Here is a 16,201-nt window from a genome sequence, read left to right as displayed (position 1 = left end):
TAACAATGAATGCATGTGTACATTTTAAAATCACATTGCAGTTGCTTTTTAACTTAAAACAAGAAGGTGGGGGGGGGGCGGATCTCTAAGGTATGAAGCCTTATGTGCCATTTTGCTGTTTAAAATTCCACTGACAATTGACAATGAGGGTGAAAACCGTAGCTGACAGTTGGTGTGCTGTGCTTAGTCTCACAATTGTACGAGATGGATAAGATGGGGAAACAAACAGAGAAAGGTTAAGTGACTTATCTAAGGCCTCACAAGTGGCAGAACTGGGTCCCAAAGAAGAGGCTCAAAGAAAAACCTCAGGAGAAACTACAGAAAGTTAGTTTATGAATTATGTCTGGAATATATACTCATGACCCAGAATTAGTAACTTCCAATTGGTTTATGTGTAAAGCACACTGTGTGTTTTCATTAAATCATTCCCAAACCCTGGGAAACATCAGATTTTTGATTATGCAACTTGACAGAGAAGGAAACCAAGGGATACACTCCTATAAGGAGCAGAGCTGGTCAAGAGATGGCCAAGTGTAGAAGGGAGAATCAGAAGTACTTTCCTTTGATGTGTAAGTGTGCAAAGTCAAGACAAAGTTTCTTGATGAGTGTTTCACAACTGTGGCTGCATTTGAGAATTACCTGGGAAGAATTTAAAAACAAAGGTTTTCCTGAGCCCCACCTGGACTTCTGGATCTGACTTTTCTGGTGGTAAGCCTCCACCATTATGCGGGTTTTTTGGTTTGTTTTCGTTTGGGTGCGTGTGTGGCACTGGGGATGGAACCCAGGACCTCATGCATGCTAGGAAAGCGTCCTACCAGTGAGCTACTTCCCAAGAAGCAATGGCTGTCTTTGTAAAGGCTCCCCGTTTTCTCTCTTCCTCAGTCTAGGTGAAGAAGCCTTGGTCCGGGGGTAGTGGTTCAGAAGTAGGGGCATGTCTCAGACCCCCCGACTCATGTCCGGCTGCCACAATTGAGGATGGGTGGACTACTGGCTTTAAAGGGCAGGGCAGACCAGGTGCGCCGCTGAGCATCCTAGAGTGCACAGCACAGCGCCCAGGCCCGCAACGCGCAGAACAGAATTATCCGGCCCAACACCTTAATACTGCGGGGGTTGGCAACCCTGCTCTGGTGCGCTCATGACGTCTTTGGGAAGAGAGGCTTAGGACGCAGCAGAGCGGGGCGCCTGCGTGGGTACCAACCGGCCTCCTGCGCGCGCGCCCCGTGGAGCGTGAGGCCGCAATGCGCGTGCGTGCGCCCGGGCCGTCGGCGCTCGCGCTCGGGCCGGCGTGGGATCCCGGCGAGTGCGCCTGCGCGCGCCGCCATTTCCCGCAGCCGCGAGCCGCCAGCCGGAGGCCGCGGGGGCCGCCGGGAAGCGCGCCCGTCGGGCCGGCGAAATGGCCGCCAGGGGCGAGGCGATCCTCGGCGGGGCTGGTCCCGAGGCCGCGCCCTTGCCGGCCGCGAGGTGGCGCGCGAGGATCGCGGATGGGCCCGGCCGCCCGGCACGGGCTGTGTCCGCCCTTCCCCCACCTGCCGGCGCGGTGGGTAGCGGTGGCCTCAGCCGGCTGGCCTCGGGGAGGCCGCGAGCGCCTGGTCCGCGGGCTCGGGGGACCGTCGCTGCGGGACACCGGACAGTGGGCTGCGGCGGGGATCGGGCGCGGGCTGCGGGGATGGCAGGGCAGCAAGGGGCAGCGCGTCCCTCCAGCCACCGGGGGCCCTGGGCTGCGCTGTGCTGTGCTGTGCTGTGCGGCCCAGTGGTTAAGGGTTAGTTTTCTGTGAGTTTGATGAGGGCGCACAATGGGAGTGCTGAGATCTTGCAGAACAGTGGCACCTGCTTTTTCTTCCGTTTCAGAGTTACTTCAACTTCCCCAAAGTTTAGGGACTTTGCCCTATCCCAACTTGGTTCTGCTCCATTGCATATATAGGGAGAATCAGTATAGTATAGGGGGTTGAGGGCATGTTCTCTGGTGCTTGAGTTGAAATCACAGCTGTCACTAGCTCTGTGGCCTTGGGCTTATCATCTCTGGACCTCCGTTTTCTTAAGTGCAGAATAGAAGTAGTAATAACTCTTACCATATAGGGTGGTTTTGAAGGTTAAATGGGTTTGTGCATGTAAGATTTCTTGACACAAAGTACTTTATAGGTGTCACATTTCTTGGCATTAAGTACTGGACAAATGTCTGATGGTGGTTAGCCTTCAAGCTAAATGAAGTAGCTTCAGAGGATAGCTCCTTCAGCCACAACCCTTCAAGGATCCTGGGAAAGCTGTTCTCTTTTTCACTTTAGCAACTTTATTGGCCTCATTTAATTGGACAAGACATTGTATCTCATCTCCTTCCTACTGAACTTTTGTTATCAGACTTTACACCTAAAACACCTATTTTCTTGTATGTTATACTGTGTGAGCTTCTCAAATTTATGTTCTTCCTCTAGGAGGAGCAGATGAATTTTAGTCACATTTACTCACTGCTGACAACTTGTCAACCAGTGGAGGAATCTAGGGGAGGCCTTACAAGGACAGAAGGGGACATTCTCTTTTATATAAAGACTGGTTGTTTAAGGAATTGGTGGTTGCTGTATTAGGCAAATGGATCTAGGATGTTACATTGCTCAGCAACGGTTCCTGTGAGAGGTTGACCAAGGTTTCCATTTCACGACCTACATAGGTTACACCTGCTAAAATTATAGAGGCCCTGTCACCAAGGACTAGGATGAAGACTTATTCTTCCATTTGTCCCTGTGTTGCAGTGGAACTCAAATTGTTCTTTGTGGAGAATCTTTACTCTATCCACCAATGTGGTGAGGACAGTCTCTATCACCATACTTCTACAGAGGACTGCACTCTGCCTAGTGCAGCTGGAGGTGGAAATTGGTTTCTTGTCACTATTGGGAAATTTTAGTTTCTCCCCACCTGAGTTTTAAAAATTGCATTACTTTCAGGCTATACTCTCTGAAAAGCTTATCTACCACTCCCCTTATTCTAGCTGGAACTTAGGGAGCCTGATTTTGCAGAATTAATTTCCATAAATAAAGAGTCCCAAGGATGGTTTAAGTTAGTAGTGTGTCCTTGAGTTTTCCCCCAGCAGGTTTTGGAAGCAGACTAATGATACTGGGAAGTCATGTTTAGGGTGACCCAGGATTCAGGTGATGCTGAATGCTGGTATGCTGAGCTCATGCTGTCAGAGAATACTGTCTGCCCCTGGCTGAGTAGTTCCTGGAAGCAGTACCTTACACCTTAGGGCAGGAATGGTGATGGAAGTAGTGTGCAAGTGGAGCCTCTGCTCTCTTTTCCACTTTTTTAACCTGCCCCCCAAAATTTGCTGCCTGGAACATCTGGTGAAGACAATCCCCCCTTGCAGGATTTTTTTTTTTATTATTACACATTGGAGGCTGCCTTTTTTAGTGACAAGGAAGCAGGGGTGCTGAGGTCCTTTGGAGGAGGAAGCTGCCTGGTCCCTGAAGATGGGACTTTTTCCCAGCTCCTCTGTGTTGCACTCTCCAGGACATGAGCCCCTCCATGCTCAGCAGGGGTGGTAGCCAGTGTGCAGAGGGTGAGCGCTCCCTTCATAGTGTGTTCATTCTTCCTCAGCATCCCAGCTGCTTATGAAGAGAAGAATGTGGCCACCAAGGTCTGCGAGGCTTGGCTGGACAGGCCTGAAGCCCTGGGGGTTGGCCAGGGAGATCCCGCTGCCCCCACTCCACAACCTGCAGATCTCAGCACCCCAGAGTGGCAGAGCAGCCCTGGTGGACCCGAGCAGCTTGTCGAACTGGAGAGCTGTGCCAGCAGGTGAGGTCTGAACTGCACTGAGCTCCTGCTGCCTGGAGCCTGGGTTTTATAGGGGCCACACGACAGGACAAACACACACACTAGACAGGCCTATTGCTCACTACAGGTGTGAGTAGCTAGGAGCCACAGTGAAGCATACCAGACACAAGCATCCCAGGGATACATCTCTACAGATTTCAACTTGGAACACTAACAGCAAATTTATTGGACCAAAGCCAGCACAAAAAACCATGTTATCCCATGTCCAATTAGAGTCTGAAAACCTGTTTTGCGTTCAGGTTTCAGGATACTTTTGCCATTCAGGGAGTTAGAATATCTCAGGAACATATGCCCTGCTGTGTATGGAACTCACTGACAGAAGTAAAGCCTACCAGTTTGATGAGATCTTTCACCACCACCATCATCAAGATGGCCACGCATAAGACAATAACTCACCTCCATAGTGGTGACCTAGGGTTGTACAGTGGTTGCAAAAGGCTAGTAACCGTAACCCAAGGAAACAGAGTTTATGAATTTTCTGACAGGCATGTAGGACCAATGAGGATCAGGACACCAGGGATCAGACAATACTACCCCCTTGCTATGCTCTCCTGTGAGTAGCTCTCGTTTCCCAAAGTGGTAATTTTCTGGCTTTTGGCCCCAGTAGAACAGTGCCTGGCTACACCAAATCACAATATTTGAACTTTGAAAACCTACATAACTTATATATTATCTTTTCACATAGGAAAATTAGCTCTGAGTTTTTAAACTATGTTTTTGTAAGCAATCTACTATATCATTGCCTACCAACTGGGCACAATGGCACATACCTGTAATCCCAGCAGCTTGGGAGGCTGAGGCAGAAGGATTGCATGTTCAAAGTCAATCTCAGCAATGTAGCAAGGCTCTAAGCCACCTAGCAAGACTCTGTCTCAAAATAAAATATAAAAAGGGACTGAGAATATGGCTCAGTGGTTAAGTGCCCCTGGGTTGAATTCCCAGTAACTTAAAAAAAAAAGAAAGACTGCCTACCATCCTGATATTCTGTCCATTCTCATTTATAAAAATCCAAGGAAACTTGGAGTTACTGGATCAGACAAGAGTGGTCTCTGAAAGGGCTACACAGCTGTCAGATCAACATTAGGAAGACATAAAAAGTAAGAGAGAATGTCATAATTTGATGACATTCTCCCCATTCCTGCTAGGTAAACGTTATCTACATCTCTGATAGAATTTTCTGGCCCAAACATTCAGCTTTCATTCCTAGGAATCCACCATTAGCTCCTGATCCAGCCTAATGTGTAGTAGAGGTTTCTGACCCAAGACAAGACTTGCCTTATTTTCAGGATTCATTTCTTATGCATTGTGTCTTTTTTCCTGTCCCCTTACCTGATTTTGACCTACTTCCTCCTCTGACCCCTCGATGTTTCTCAGAGCCCAAAGCCTGCACTGTTAATCACCATGATGTGCATACTTCCTCTCTATTCATGATAAGCCCAGAAAAGGAAAATCCAGTACAGTAACAGGGAGGGGTCCAGGCAAAATACATGATCCATGATGGTCAGAGAAGGCTCTCCTGTTGTGGGAGCAATTCAACTAAGACCTGAAGGAGTTTACAAAGATCCTGTGAGAAAGCAACATGGGCAAAGAAGAGAGGGAAGAGGGCCTAAAAGTTGGCCCACCTGGATGGTGGGTAGGAAGTTAGGTTAGTAGGGGCAGGAGATGGGGTTTGTTGGGTCTTGTAGGCTAGGGAGAAGAGGCTATGGGAGGGAGGTGGGATGTTTTCTAGGAGCATTGGAAGTCACATGCTGCTAACAGTGTAGTCCTGGAGGAATCTCCATGGAGGTTTTTTTTTTTGGCTTTGACCCTTCAGTTCTGTTGTCTCCTCAGCTATTCCTCAGACATGGATGACAACATGCTCAAAACTTACTAAATGTTTAGTGTAGGATCTTATTTCCTTATTCTTGTGAGTAATTCCTTTATCACTCTTTCGCTCTGCATTTTATCCCTAATTATCTTTCCAAGTTCCCATGGGGCCTCCTTTCCCATCAAGTCCACTTCCTCTCGTCTCTGTGGTTCATCACCCGTGCTGTAGGAATAGGGCAGGGTGGTTGCATATGTTGAGACAGGATGTCTCACAATGTCCATGGTGGGAGAGTAGGCCTTCAGGTGTTATCTGTAAAACCATGATTAGCTTGGTACTCTAGGAAACTTCAGGCCCTTCTGTATGGATGGAGCTTCAGTTGCACATGACATATTTTGATTCTGTAAGGCAAAAGAGCTAGGTAGGTACTAAGTCATGATTGTTCTTATCCTACTCACTCTTATACTGGGACACTCAGATTCTGGGACAGGTGGTGGCAGCCTTATCTGTAGCACAATATGAGCTGCAGCATGTTGCAGAGAAGCTCAAATCAACCCAGGACAGTGTGTACCCCTAGTAGTGACCAGAGGCTGCTGCAGGTGAGCTGGAAGAAACAAACAGGCAGGCACTGATGGGGCCTGAGAGAATGCCTTGAATTGCAGTGGGCATTTGTGCTGACTTTGAGTATGGGACTTGTGGTCTGAGGGCAAACAGAGGGACAGTAAATAGGGGCCCGTCCAGAGAAGGGCCTTGTAGCTGCCTAGGAGGTGAGATTCTAGGACCAAAACTGGTGTTGCAGCTATGAAGGTATGAAGGTCAGAAAATCCCTAAGTTCTGTCAGTTTCCTGCCTCTTCTAATGACAGAATGAGATGCACCTGACTTTCTTCCTCAACATCTAAATTCATTTGGCCCTCTGCCCCTTGATTTCATATTCTCCTGAGAGTTCTCTGAAGGATGGGGGCAGGGGGGTTGATCCTAAAAAATGGCTGTCCCATCCAGTTAGGAGGTGAGCTAGGCTTAGCCTGTGAGCTGGGTTTTGTCTTCCCCTTCTGCTTCCTCCTGATTGTTGCATCCCCAGCAGCTCCATAAGTGAATCACAAAGGTGAAAGTCCTTGGTTGTAGTCAGGAATTCAAAGTGGACTCTGGGCTCCTACTCACCATGACCCAGATGTCACCAGGTCTTGGAAACTTGGCATATTCACAATCTCATCATTAGCCTAATATTGCTATTCTTTCCTCCATCACCTCACACAGCATCTCCATCCTAATTGTAAAAACACCTTGCTCCAATACCTGGGAGGAGACTCATAAACCTGTCACTACGGTCACCACTCACCATCTACCATTTTGAAATTTCCCTACGTTGGCTCCCACTAGGAATCTAGACAATGCAAGATGCCCATTCTCATTAACAGGGTCCCCAGAAGAGCCAGTCCTGATGGATGAGGTGGCCACCATAGTGTGAGATTTCTCGAAACTCCCCAGATTTCCATACTATATTATATACAGAGGTGACTTTTTGCCACCTGCAGAACACTGACAGATTAAATCTAATCTGGATATTCCTGTTCTCCTTTGTCAGATACTAAATTTTCCAAACATCCCTTTGCAGTACAAGTGACCATGTAACCCAGTTCAGATTAATGAGGCTTTCAGGGAACAGGTACAACTATGCCCACCAATTTCTTTCCATATTGATATTGGGTGTGAGGCCTCGACCTGTGGTAATCTTGAGGTCATGAGGCATCAAACCACAACCAGAAATAATAAAACAAGATATGAAGAGCCTGGGTCACTAGAATCCTCAATCAATCAATAAATCTATGCACAGTGCTAAGGGTCCATGAAAATACTTAATTTCTTTAGAAATTAGATAGAAAAAAAATCACCAATCATATTTTGTTCATTACTCTTCCCATTTTTTATGCCCTCGCTACCTCCATTTCCTCCCACTAACATCGGAGAAAGACAGTGGATAATGGTGTGGTTTAAAATATGGGACCTGTACCTGCATTTGTATTTTCTTCCTCAAACTAACTAATAAAATGCTTTGCTTAAAAAAAAAAGTGGATATTGGAAGATAAGGATCTTGCCACTGATTCACAATGTGACCTGGGCCATGTCTCCACCTACCTTGCCTGGGGTTTGTCATCTGCAAAATGAGAAGTTCCATTCTATGATCTCTCAGAAGCCTTCAAAAACCAATGATGAACCAGGCATGGTGGTGCACACCTGTAATCCCAGTGGCCCAGAGGCCGAGACAGGAGGATCACAAGTTCAAAGCCAGTCTCAGCAACTTAACAAGGCTCTGAGCAACTCAGTGAGGCCCTGTCTCTAAATAAAAACCAAAAAAGGTATGGAGATGTAATTCAGTGGTAAAGCACCCCTGGTTTCAATCCCCAGTAACAAAAACAAAACAAAACAAAAATGCAAGTGATGAGTGATTTGCAGACATTGTTTCAAAAACACCAGCACTCATTAAAACCCTTTGAAGTGGGAGTTTGAGATTAGACCATATAATCATATTTGGCCCAGGAAAATGTCACGTTTCTGTGTTGATATGTTCTCCCCTCCCTCCATATCTTTCAGGGTGAGAAGTCCTTCAAACTGCATGGTCACTGTTAGTGTTACTGCTGCTTCTGAGCAACCTCATGTTTATATTCCATCTCCTCCAGTTGAATTGGACTCCAACTCAACCACGTAAGAAAGGGATACCTAGATGCTTTCTGAGCACAGGGGTTTCCCTATTTCTTCTTTAGAGGTAAAAGACTCAGCTTTTGTTCAGTGTTGCTTCCCCTGATAAGCCTCCCCCAACTCCCAGCACTCCATGTAAGCCATATAAACTCCTGTTTGCAGCCTGGACATGGTTACATCACACCCACACCCTCTTCTCCCTAACCCAGTAAGAAACTGAGGTGGCACTTCCTAAGGATTAGTGGTTGCAGCCAGCAGAATGTTTCTTTCCAGAGGACCTTGCTAGCATGTCTATGCAATTGGCCTGGGGAGGCCACTGAAGGTCCATGAATGGCAGGCCTATGTCTGTTTCTCTCATTTGCCCTCTGCCTTACCTGCACTCCTGGCTGCCTCTTATCTGCAGGAATAGATGACATTGCAGGGAAGCTATTGAGTGAGGTCCATGTGTGTTGACAGCGGACCAAATTGTTCTCTGCTGACATCAGGTCAGCAATCTGAAAAGTGCAGCATGAAAATGAGGGCCAAATTTGGGGCCATGCCGAGCTCAGCATGAAGCAGGTCTTGTTTCCAGTGCTTCCAGAAACCTTCCAAGATAAGGTGACTTCTTGGCATCTGGTACTCCACAAGTAAGAAGGAAAAGGTTAGATTCGATGTGGAGATTTTGTAGTACCTGAGTGCTTCCAGGGAGAGCACTGGATGGAAAGAACTAACACTTTGTGTTTAAGGCTTGGAGGTTGTCCTGGATGTGGTAGAGAAGAGAGAAGGCAGAGTCCCAGTGAAAGGGTTGAAAGCCTGTTGGACTGAAGTGCAGAAATCTGGGGAGAGGGTAGGGCCTTGAGATCTGCATAGAGAAAGTTCTGTCACCATTTGTTGCAGGGAGCCTCTTTCTAGAGCTTTTGGTTCAAACACAAGCTGAGATGAGACATTTTAGCTCAAGTTCACAAGAGTGTCAGCAGCCTAGCAGCTCCATTTGCTGCTACCTTGGAAATCTGGTATATGGGGGACCTACCAGCACCTCCATCCTAGGCCTTTCCATGAGCTTCTGCAGTTCCTTCAAACCAGGCTGGCTGGACTGACCCCACCTGCAGGCCAGGCTCAGTCCCCTGGTATCTTTTGGTAGACCTCTTTCTGTTCTGCTCTATTCCTTCTGCAGCAGAGGGATTCTTTTCGTGAAGGAGTACATGAATGCTAGTGAAGTGTCTTCCAGGAAGCCAGCATCTTCTTCATCCTATGGCAGGTAAGAGCAAGTCTCAGATCCTTGCTTGTCATGGCCTTTTCCTGTATTTCCTCCTTCTTGCATCCTGTACCTCATTCAGGGCTTGAGTCAGGGTGCCTTCTGGGGGATCACTTGTTGAACGGGTGAGTACTATAATTTTCCTCTGATGTTATTTATGCATTTTCAGGTGTTCTGTCTGACTAGTTGATTTTTTAAAAAATATTTTTTAGTTGTAGATGGAAACAATGCCTTTATTTTATTTATGTATTTATATGTGGTGCTGAGGATCGAACCCAGTGCCTCACATGTGCTAAGCAAGCACTCTACCACTGAGCTATGACCCCAGCTTTGACTACATGATTTTTGAGTTCTCCCTTTACACTTAATTTATCCTATATCCTATTTCCAGGGCCATCCCTTTCTGCCTGTCCTTGTTGCTTTCATTTGTGAAACCCCAACTACATCCCTTTTTACAGAGCTGATGGGGCCCTTAGGGACATCATCTAGGTAATTCCATTCTGTCCAAGATCACGAGGCCCCTTTCTTTGGCTTCCATGCCCTTTCATGCAGGCTGCCTCATTTGAACACACATGTAACTTTTCACTGATATCTTTTTATGTGCTTGCTTTCTGATGACATATGGAAAGGAAGGGTATTTCTATGTCATCTAGGTACCACACACCTACCCACACTGACAAGGGGTACCTTTGGGAAATGTTGGTTTTTTTCTGAGTGACATATCATGTCACTGCAGGGGTGAGGACAGGATTGGGCCTCTGGGACTTGTAGACTGGCTTTCACTGGGGCTGTGGATTGATGAGCACAGCTGTAGCTCAGCCCTCACTGATTGGTTCATTCTGAGCAAGATGCTCAATCTCTCTGAGACTGTTTCCTCATTTGTATTTTCTTAGAATGTTTTTTTTGTGACAGCTTTATCAAGTAATAATATACCCTTTTTAAAGTTTATAAATCCAGTGGGCTTTAGTATATTCATGGAAACATGCAACCATCACCACTATCCAAGGTTAGAACATTTTCATCATCCCAGAAAGAAACCACAGGCCCATTAGCAGCCCCCCATCATCCCCTGCCAACCACACGCCTGTTTTATGTCTCTATAACCTTGTTTAGAACAGGGAGGTTTTGAGATTAGCAATAATGCTCATGAAGCCTGCAGCACAGCCATGGGAGCTGGTATTTGCCTCTCTGAGAGTCACTTAACTGAACCGTGTCCTTCTGGTTTTTGTTCTCCTAGTCCCACCAGTCTGCTAAATTTAATTCTTAGACTCTGACAACTAAATCAATTTTAAAATTGATTTTGACCTTTAGTTAAAATATTGTCTTAAAACAAACCTGTAGACTTTTCTTTAGTGGGCAGTGAGAATTCAGGACTTGGGCCAAAAATGTAGCTCACCCTTTATTTTGACTATGACCTTAGGCACTCCACCTAGCCTCTGAGCAGCTTTTTCCTAACTACCTCATAGGATCACCACATGGCTCCCAGGGGAATGGCAGCTTCATTAAGAAGTATCTCATGGCTTGTAGCTGGTTAGTCGCCCTTCCCTGACAATATTTTTTAACCATCCGTTTTCATTATAAATTGCAATATTATTGAAAATGAAAATACAAAAGTTGAAAAAAACCATCTTACCCCTAATCCCACCCTATAACCCAGAGACAGGTATTGTATTAAATGTTTACTTCATTTTTCCCCATCCCAAGTGTCTGATGCTGAGTGGGCTTCTGCTGACTATCACATTGTAATATAGTCATATACATGGAGAGAAAAGTTCACCTCTGTTTCTTTTGGTCAGTGGACCTGAAATTCCTCTTGGTACAACACAGCCTCCAGAATGCCAGCCACTTCACAGTTGATGGCTGTCAAAGTAATCACATCTGGCTTGTGGCCAGAGAATTAATTGGAAAACTGTCCACTATGCATGGTGGTGATAGTGATCCGGCTTCCACCTTCTTTCCTCCTTTTCTCTATCATACTCTGTGCAGTGTCAGCAACATTGAGGACTCATTTGACATGGAGAAGAAACTTCCATGTGACAGCACACCACACTCTGAGAGGTATGTCTGCTTCCATACTGGGGAGCTCCATGCCATATGTGTTTGTTTTTGGTGCTTTGCAGCTTCCACCCTGTTGACAGGTTTGTTACAATAGTGCAGGACACTGTAGGGTGGTACCTCCCTTATCAGGATGCCACGCTTGGGACAACTAAAGCCTTTGAACCCAAGTAAGAGCAAAGGGTAGACATAAAACGTTACTAGTAAAGGAAGTGGTGTCTGAGAGCCCAGGGCACTCAGGTCAGCAGGAGAGTTTCCTCAGAGTAGAACTTAATTAACTCACACATCTGACCAGAAGTCAAAAGAAAAAAACAACTATAAAAGAGTGGTGAGTGGAAAAAAAATTTTTAAATGGGCTGCTATTATCAAGGAGAACTAAAAACTGCAAAGTGATGTGGAGTCATTGAATTGAATGAAGGGCAGCTCATTCAGCAGTTGCAAAAGTCATCATTAGATGACAGCATAGTCACAGGATCTTGTTAATTAAAAATCCTATTTTAAAATTATTGGAATAGAGTCTTAAAGAGTCTTTGAGATTGAATCTGCTCAGGTTACAGTGAAAGAAAGTGTCTGGTTAGGAAGTAACACACCCTTAATTCACACAGGGAGTTAGGGGCAGAGCCAGGACTAAATCCCAGGTTAGGGATTTTTGTACTTTGCTATCTGCCTTCTCATTTATTGAGCATTTATTATTTATTATTCTCATTTATTGTCTGGATCCTAGACAACCCCAGAACACTTAATAAGTCACATCACCAGATAAAGTTTAGCAAGAAAGGCAGTGTACCAGTCTGTTATATGTTACTATAACAAAATACCTGAGGCCAGATACTTTATGAATAAAAAAGATTTATTTAGCTTACAGTTTAGGAGGTCCAGGGGTATGGCATTAATATGTGTTTGGCTGTGGTGAGGGGCCTCATGGAGGTGACATCACAAAGACAGGAACATGTTTAAGAGTGGCAAGTGGCATGCTCAGAAAAGGGATTTGGGGAAGGTGCCGGGTTCTCTTATAAAAAAACATTCTTATGGAACTAATCTGATCCTGCAAGCACTACATTAATCTCTTTTGAGGTTAGTGCCCCACCACAACCTAATCTCCTCCCACTGTGCCCCAAATGTTAAAAGGTTCCACCACTGCTACATTGCCACACTGAGGACTAAACTTTCATCATACGAACCCTTGAGGAACACACTCAAACCATAAACAAACCACATGAAGCAGGTTGATTAGAAACCTTAGAATTAGCCAGTTCCATGGGAGTAAATGAAATGAGGCATCCACTTTAGTAGTATAGCAGACCAGATACTCTAGGGAGCCCCTTCCCACTGCACAACTACTAAATCTAGAGTCAGACATTACAATTTAATTGCTGGGCTTAGAGGGAGAAAGGGGATTCTCCAAGGACCACCCCAATCACTTGCATACTTTGTGCATGCACACATACACATACACATGCATAAAGAAAAACTGCAAGCTGAAGGTGGTGGTATTATACAAAGGAACAGGGCTGCACTGAGGGCAGGAAGCTATAGAAACACTTCTGTCCAGAGAGTAAGCTCTGGACCAGCAGCAGGATGGTAGGGCTGAGCTCAGAATGCTTATGGTAATTCCAGGCCTTGGAAGGGAACTAAAATGGCCCCAGATTGCTAGCACCACCCCAGCCACTGTCAGAAGCAGGCCTAAATCTCTGGAAGCAAGCACTCCTAAGTTTAGCATATAGGATGAGAGCAAACAGGAACTTTCAATATGTCCTAAGGAGAAGAAGCAGAGGTGACTCTTATGGAACAAAAGCAAAGATCCTGAAATATGGGAGATAAGTGACCCTGAAGCTAGTATATAGAAGTTTAGCAGAAGCTCCAAGCAGACACTCCAGGCAGAATAAGAGAAGTGTGAGTCCAAGAGTATTGGGGATGGGGACCAGGGCTCAGTGGTCCCAGGTATAAAAGAGAAGGGACATCAGGATTGGTTTTGGGGAATAGCGCAAGAGCCTACAACAAGCTGAGAACCAGTCTAGCCTGTGATTGCTCCCAGAAAAAGATGTCAAGCTGGGAATTCTGACAGTAAACTGGGGCCCAGGTGGATCAGATCAGAAGTCTTTATGCCAGTCTGACTACTGGGTTCTTGTCTTTCATCTCACAGAACAACTGGAGGGAACTGTACTTACTGCAGCCAAGAGATCCAAGACTGTCCAAAGATTACCCTAGAACATCTTGGCATCTGTTGCCATGAATATTGCTTTAAGGTAAGAAAGATAGGTGGTGCTGCTGAGAACATCATGTAGAGCACTGGAGTCTCATGGGTTCAACGAATATGAAGAATGATCCCTGTATACATTTGTGCATGATCTCAGAGACTTTGCAGGCCTGGGAGCTTGATGAACTCCCAATCTGAGGAAGTAGAAGAGTATGGGCATTCCATGTGCTAAGTACCATAGGAGAGACTTTTGGGGAAAGAGTATTTTCTAGTGGAAGGGCAACAAGTACAGAGACCCTGGGGCATAATTCTAGCTAGGAAGACAAGAAGAAGGTGATAAAGTCACAGAGATAGCTGGGGCCTGCATTTTATAGGCCTTGGAGGACACACACTTTGTACCTTATTCTAAATTCAGTTGGAAACTGCTAGAGGATTTTGGTCCAGATTTGATTCAAGGCTTTTAAAGGATCTCTGGCTGCTAGGTGAAATAGAGACTGTAGGAGGGCGGGCAAGAATGGGAAAATGTGGCTGGGAAGGAGGCTGTCAAATCAATTCAAGCAAGAGAAAATGGTGATTTGACTAGGAAGCTGGCAGTGGTGATGGCAAGATGATGGCTTGATTGGGAGTACTATTTGAAAATAGAGTTGACAGGTTGTGAGTATAGGAGAAGAAGAGGAGCCAGAGAAGATTCCAAGGTTTGAGGCCTAAGTCACTCAGTGAAAGAATGGTGGTGCTATCTACTGTGATGAGAAGGACTGAAGAGGAGTGGGTTTGGACATGTACTCAAGAGTGAAGGAGGAGATAGGCGGAAATGAAGGTGCCTTGGCTAAAGCCAAGCAGGCAAGTGCCATAGGCCGTTGCATGCTTAAGTTTGACTTCTAAGAACAGGCCACTGCTAGAGTCCTCTGCGTGTGTTTTCCCCAAGCCACGGGACCAGATGAGCTCCCCTAGGGTATGAATAAACGTGGGGGAAGACTGAGGACTGAGTCCTGTGGATTTCTAGTATTGAGAGGTGGGGAAGGGGAGGGGGCCTGTAGAAGAGGCTGGGAAGTAATGAAGAATATGGATCCCCAGGAAGCCAGTGTCACAGTTTCTCAAGAAAGTTGTAGTGGTCACCCTGTCAGTAGTTGCTGTGAGATCAAATGGGAGTAAGAGTGAAAACTGACCCTCATAGATGGCCTCTCTAAGAACACTTTTGGTGCAGTGATGAGGACCAAATCCTGACTGGAGTGGACTCCAGAGAGAATGAACATGTGCAAATGGAGAGCTCTGGCTGACTTGCTTCAGAGAGCAGTCAGGCAGTGGGGAGGAGACCATCATGTGTATTGACACTGACAGGCGTGACCCAGCAGACAGCAAACACAGGTGGTGCAGCAGCAAGACATGCTCCTGTAGAAGAGAAGGATGGGTACCTGCTTGACACAGTGTGCTTAGCAAAGGCTGCCTGTGTGGCTCATATGCAGGGAGGTTCCCAGATTGGGTGGTGGAAGAATAAATTCTCTTTAGCAGTTGTTTCTATGTTCTTGGTTGGTACAGAGCATGTTCATCTGCGAGTGAGAGAAGTGGGGAAGTGTGCTGGAGTGTAAGGAAAGAAGAGAAGGGATGAAATATCACCTCAGAGAATGGGAGGGTAGATGGACCAGAGAGAAACAGAGGCCGTGTGGTACCCACTTGCAGTGAATGCTCATGAGCTCCTACCTAGAACAGTCAGCAGGGTGTGTGGGTTCCCTAGCAAGTGGCTTGTATGGACAGGGTTGAGATTTTGCTAGGTGAGGCTGATGAAGCCAGAATGAGACTGAGTGCTGGGCAGGGATTTTAAACTGTCCTGGTCGGGGCTCACATGAGGTATGTGGAAGTTGTGGAGTTGTGGCAGAAAAGTGGGGCCTGATGTGGTTGTGGGATTTCTGCAGAGCAGGCAGAGTGCCTGAGTCACCCCATGTGCAGTTAGCACAGGGTTAGAGAGGTCACAGAGAACTCCTTAGAACCAAGGGTCTCGATCCCAGATTGTGATATCAAAGCCAGTGGTATCCCAGCTGCATTCTGCTGCGCACCCCCTCAGAAAGCCACCACATTACTCAGGGTCATTCATATAAACTGTTTCTTCAGTGACCTTAACTGAAGGCTTTTCTTACCCTTTGAAATATGAGTTTGGGTTTTTACATTTAGGAAGAAATGGATGAAGTAAAAATGAATTTTTTTTGCAATTTGATTAAACTGGGAAGAAGCAGCTAGATTGCTTCTTTGCCAGTTCTGTAGGAGTGGTTATAATTTATAGAAACAAAAGGCAGATGATATATATATATATATATATATATATATACACACACACACACACACATATATATAATGATATATTTATATATATAATGATATATTTATATATATATAATGATA

General features: G+C 45.8%; 1 protein-coding gene across 8 annotated transcripts in view; it reads left to right on the top strand.

The window, feature by feature from the left end:
* ZNF185 (zinc finger protein 185 with LIM domain) overlaps positions 1–16,201 on the top strand; it is a 53,237-nt gene that overhangs the window by 32,757 nt on the left and 4,279 nt on the right. For 7 of the 8 annotated variants that reach the window (XM_079123881.1, XM_079123879.1, XM_079123880.1 and 4 more), the window contains 5 exons: positions 3,586–3,783; positions 8,217–8,327; positions 9,475–9,558; positions 11,542–11,613; positions 13,754–13,856. In XM_079123881.1, coding sequence (XP_078980007.1) covers positions 3,586–3,783; positions 8,217–8,327; positions 9,475–9,558; positions 11,542–11,613; positions 13,754–13,856 — 568 coding nt within the window. The remainder of the gene's footprint in view (positions 1–3,585; positions 3,784–8,216; positions 8,328–9,474; positions 9,559–11,541; positions 11,614–13,753; positions 13,857–16,201) is intronic. The other variant, XM_079123883.1, reaches the window with a different exon arrangement.

The sequence above is a fragment of the Sciurus vulgaris genome (assembly GCF_902686455.1).
Source record: "Sciurus vulgaris genome assembly, chromosome: X".
NCBI lineage: Eukaryota > Metazoa > Chordata > Mammalia > Rodentia > Sciuridae > Sciurus > Sciurus vulgaris.
The sequence above is the reverse complement of the archived record's forward strand: the minus strand, read 5'-3'. Positions and strand labels throughout refer to the sequence as shown.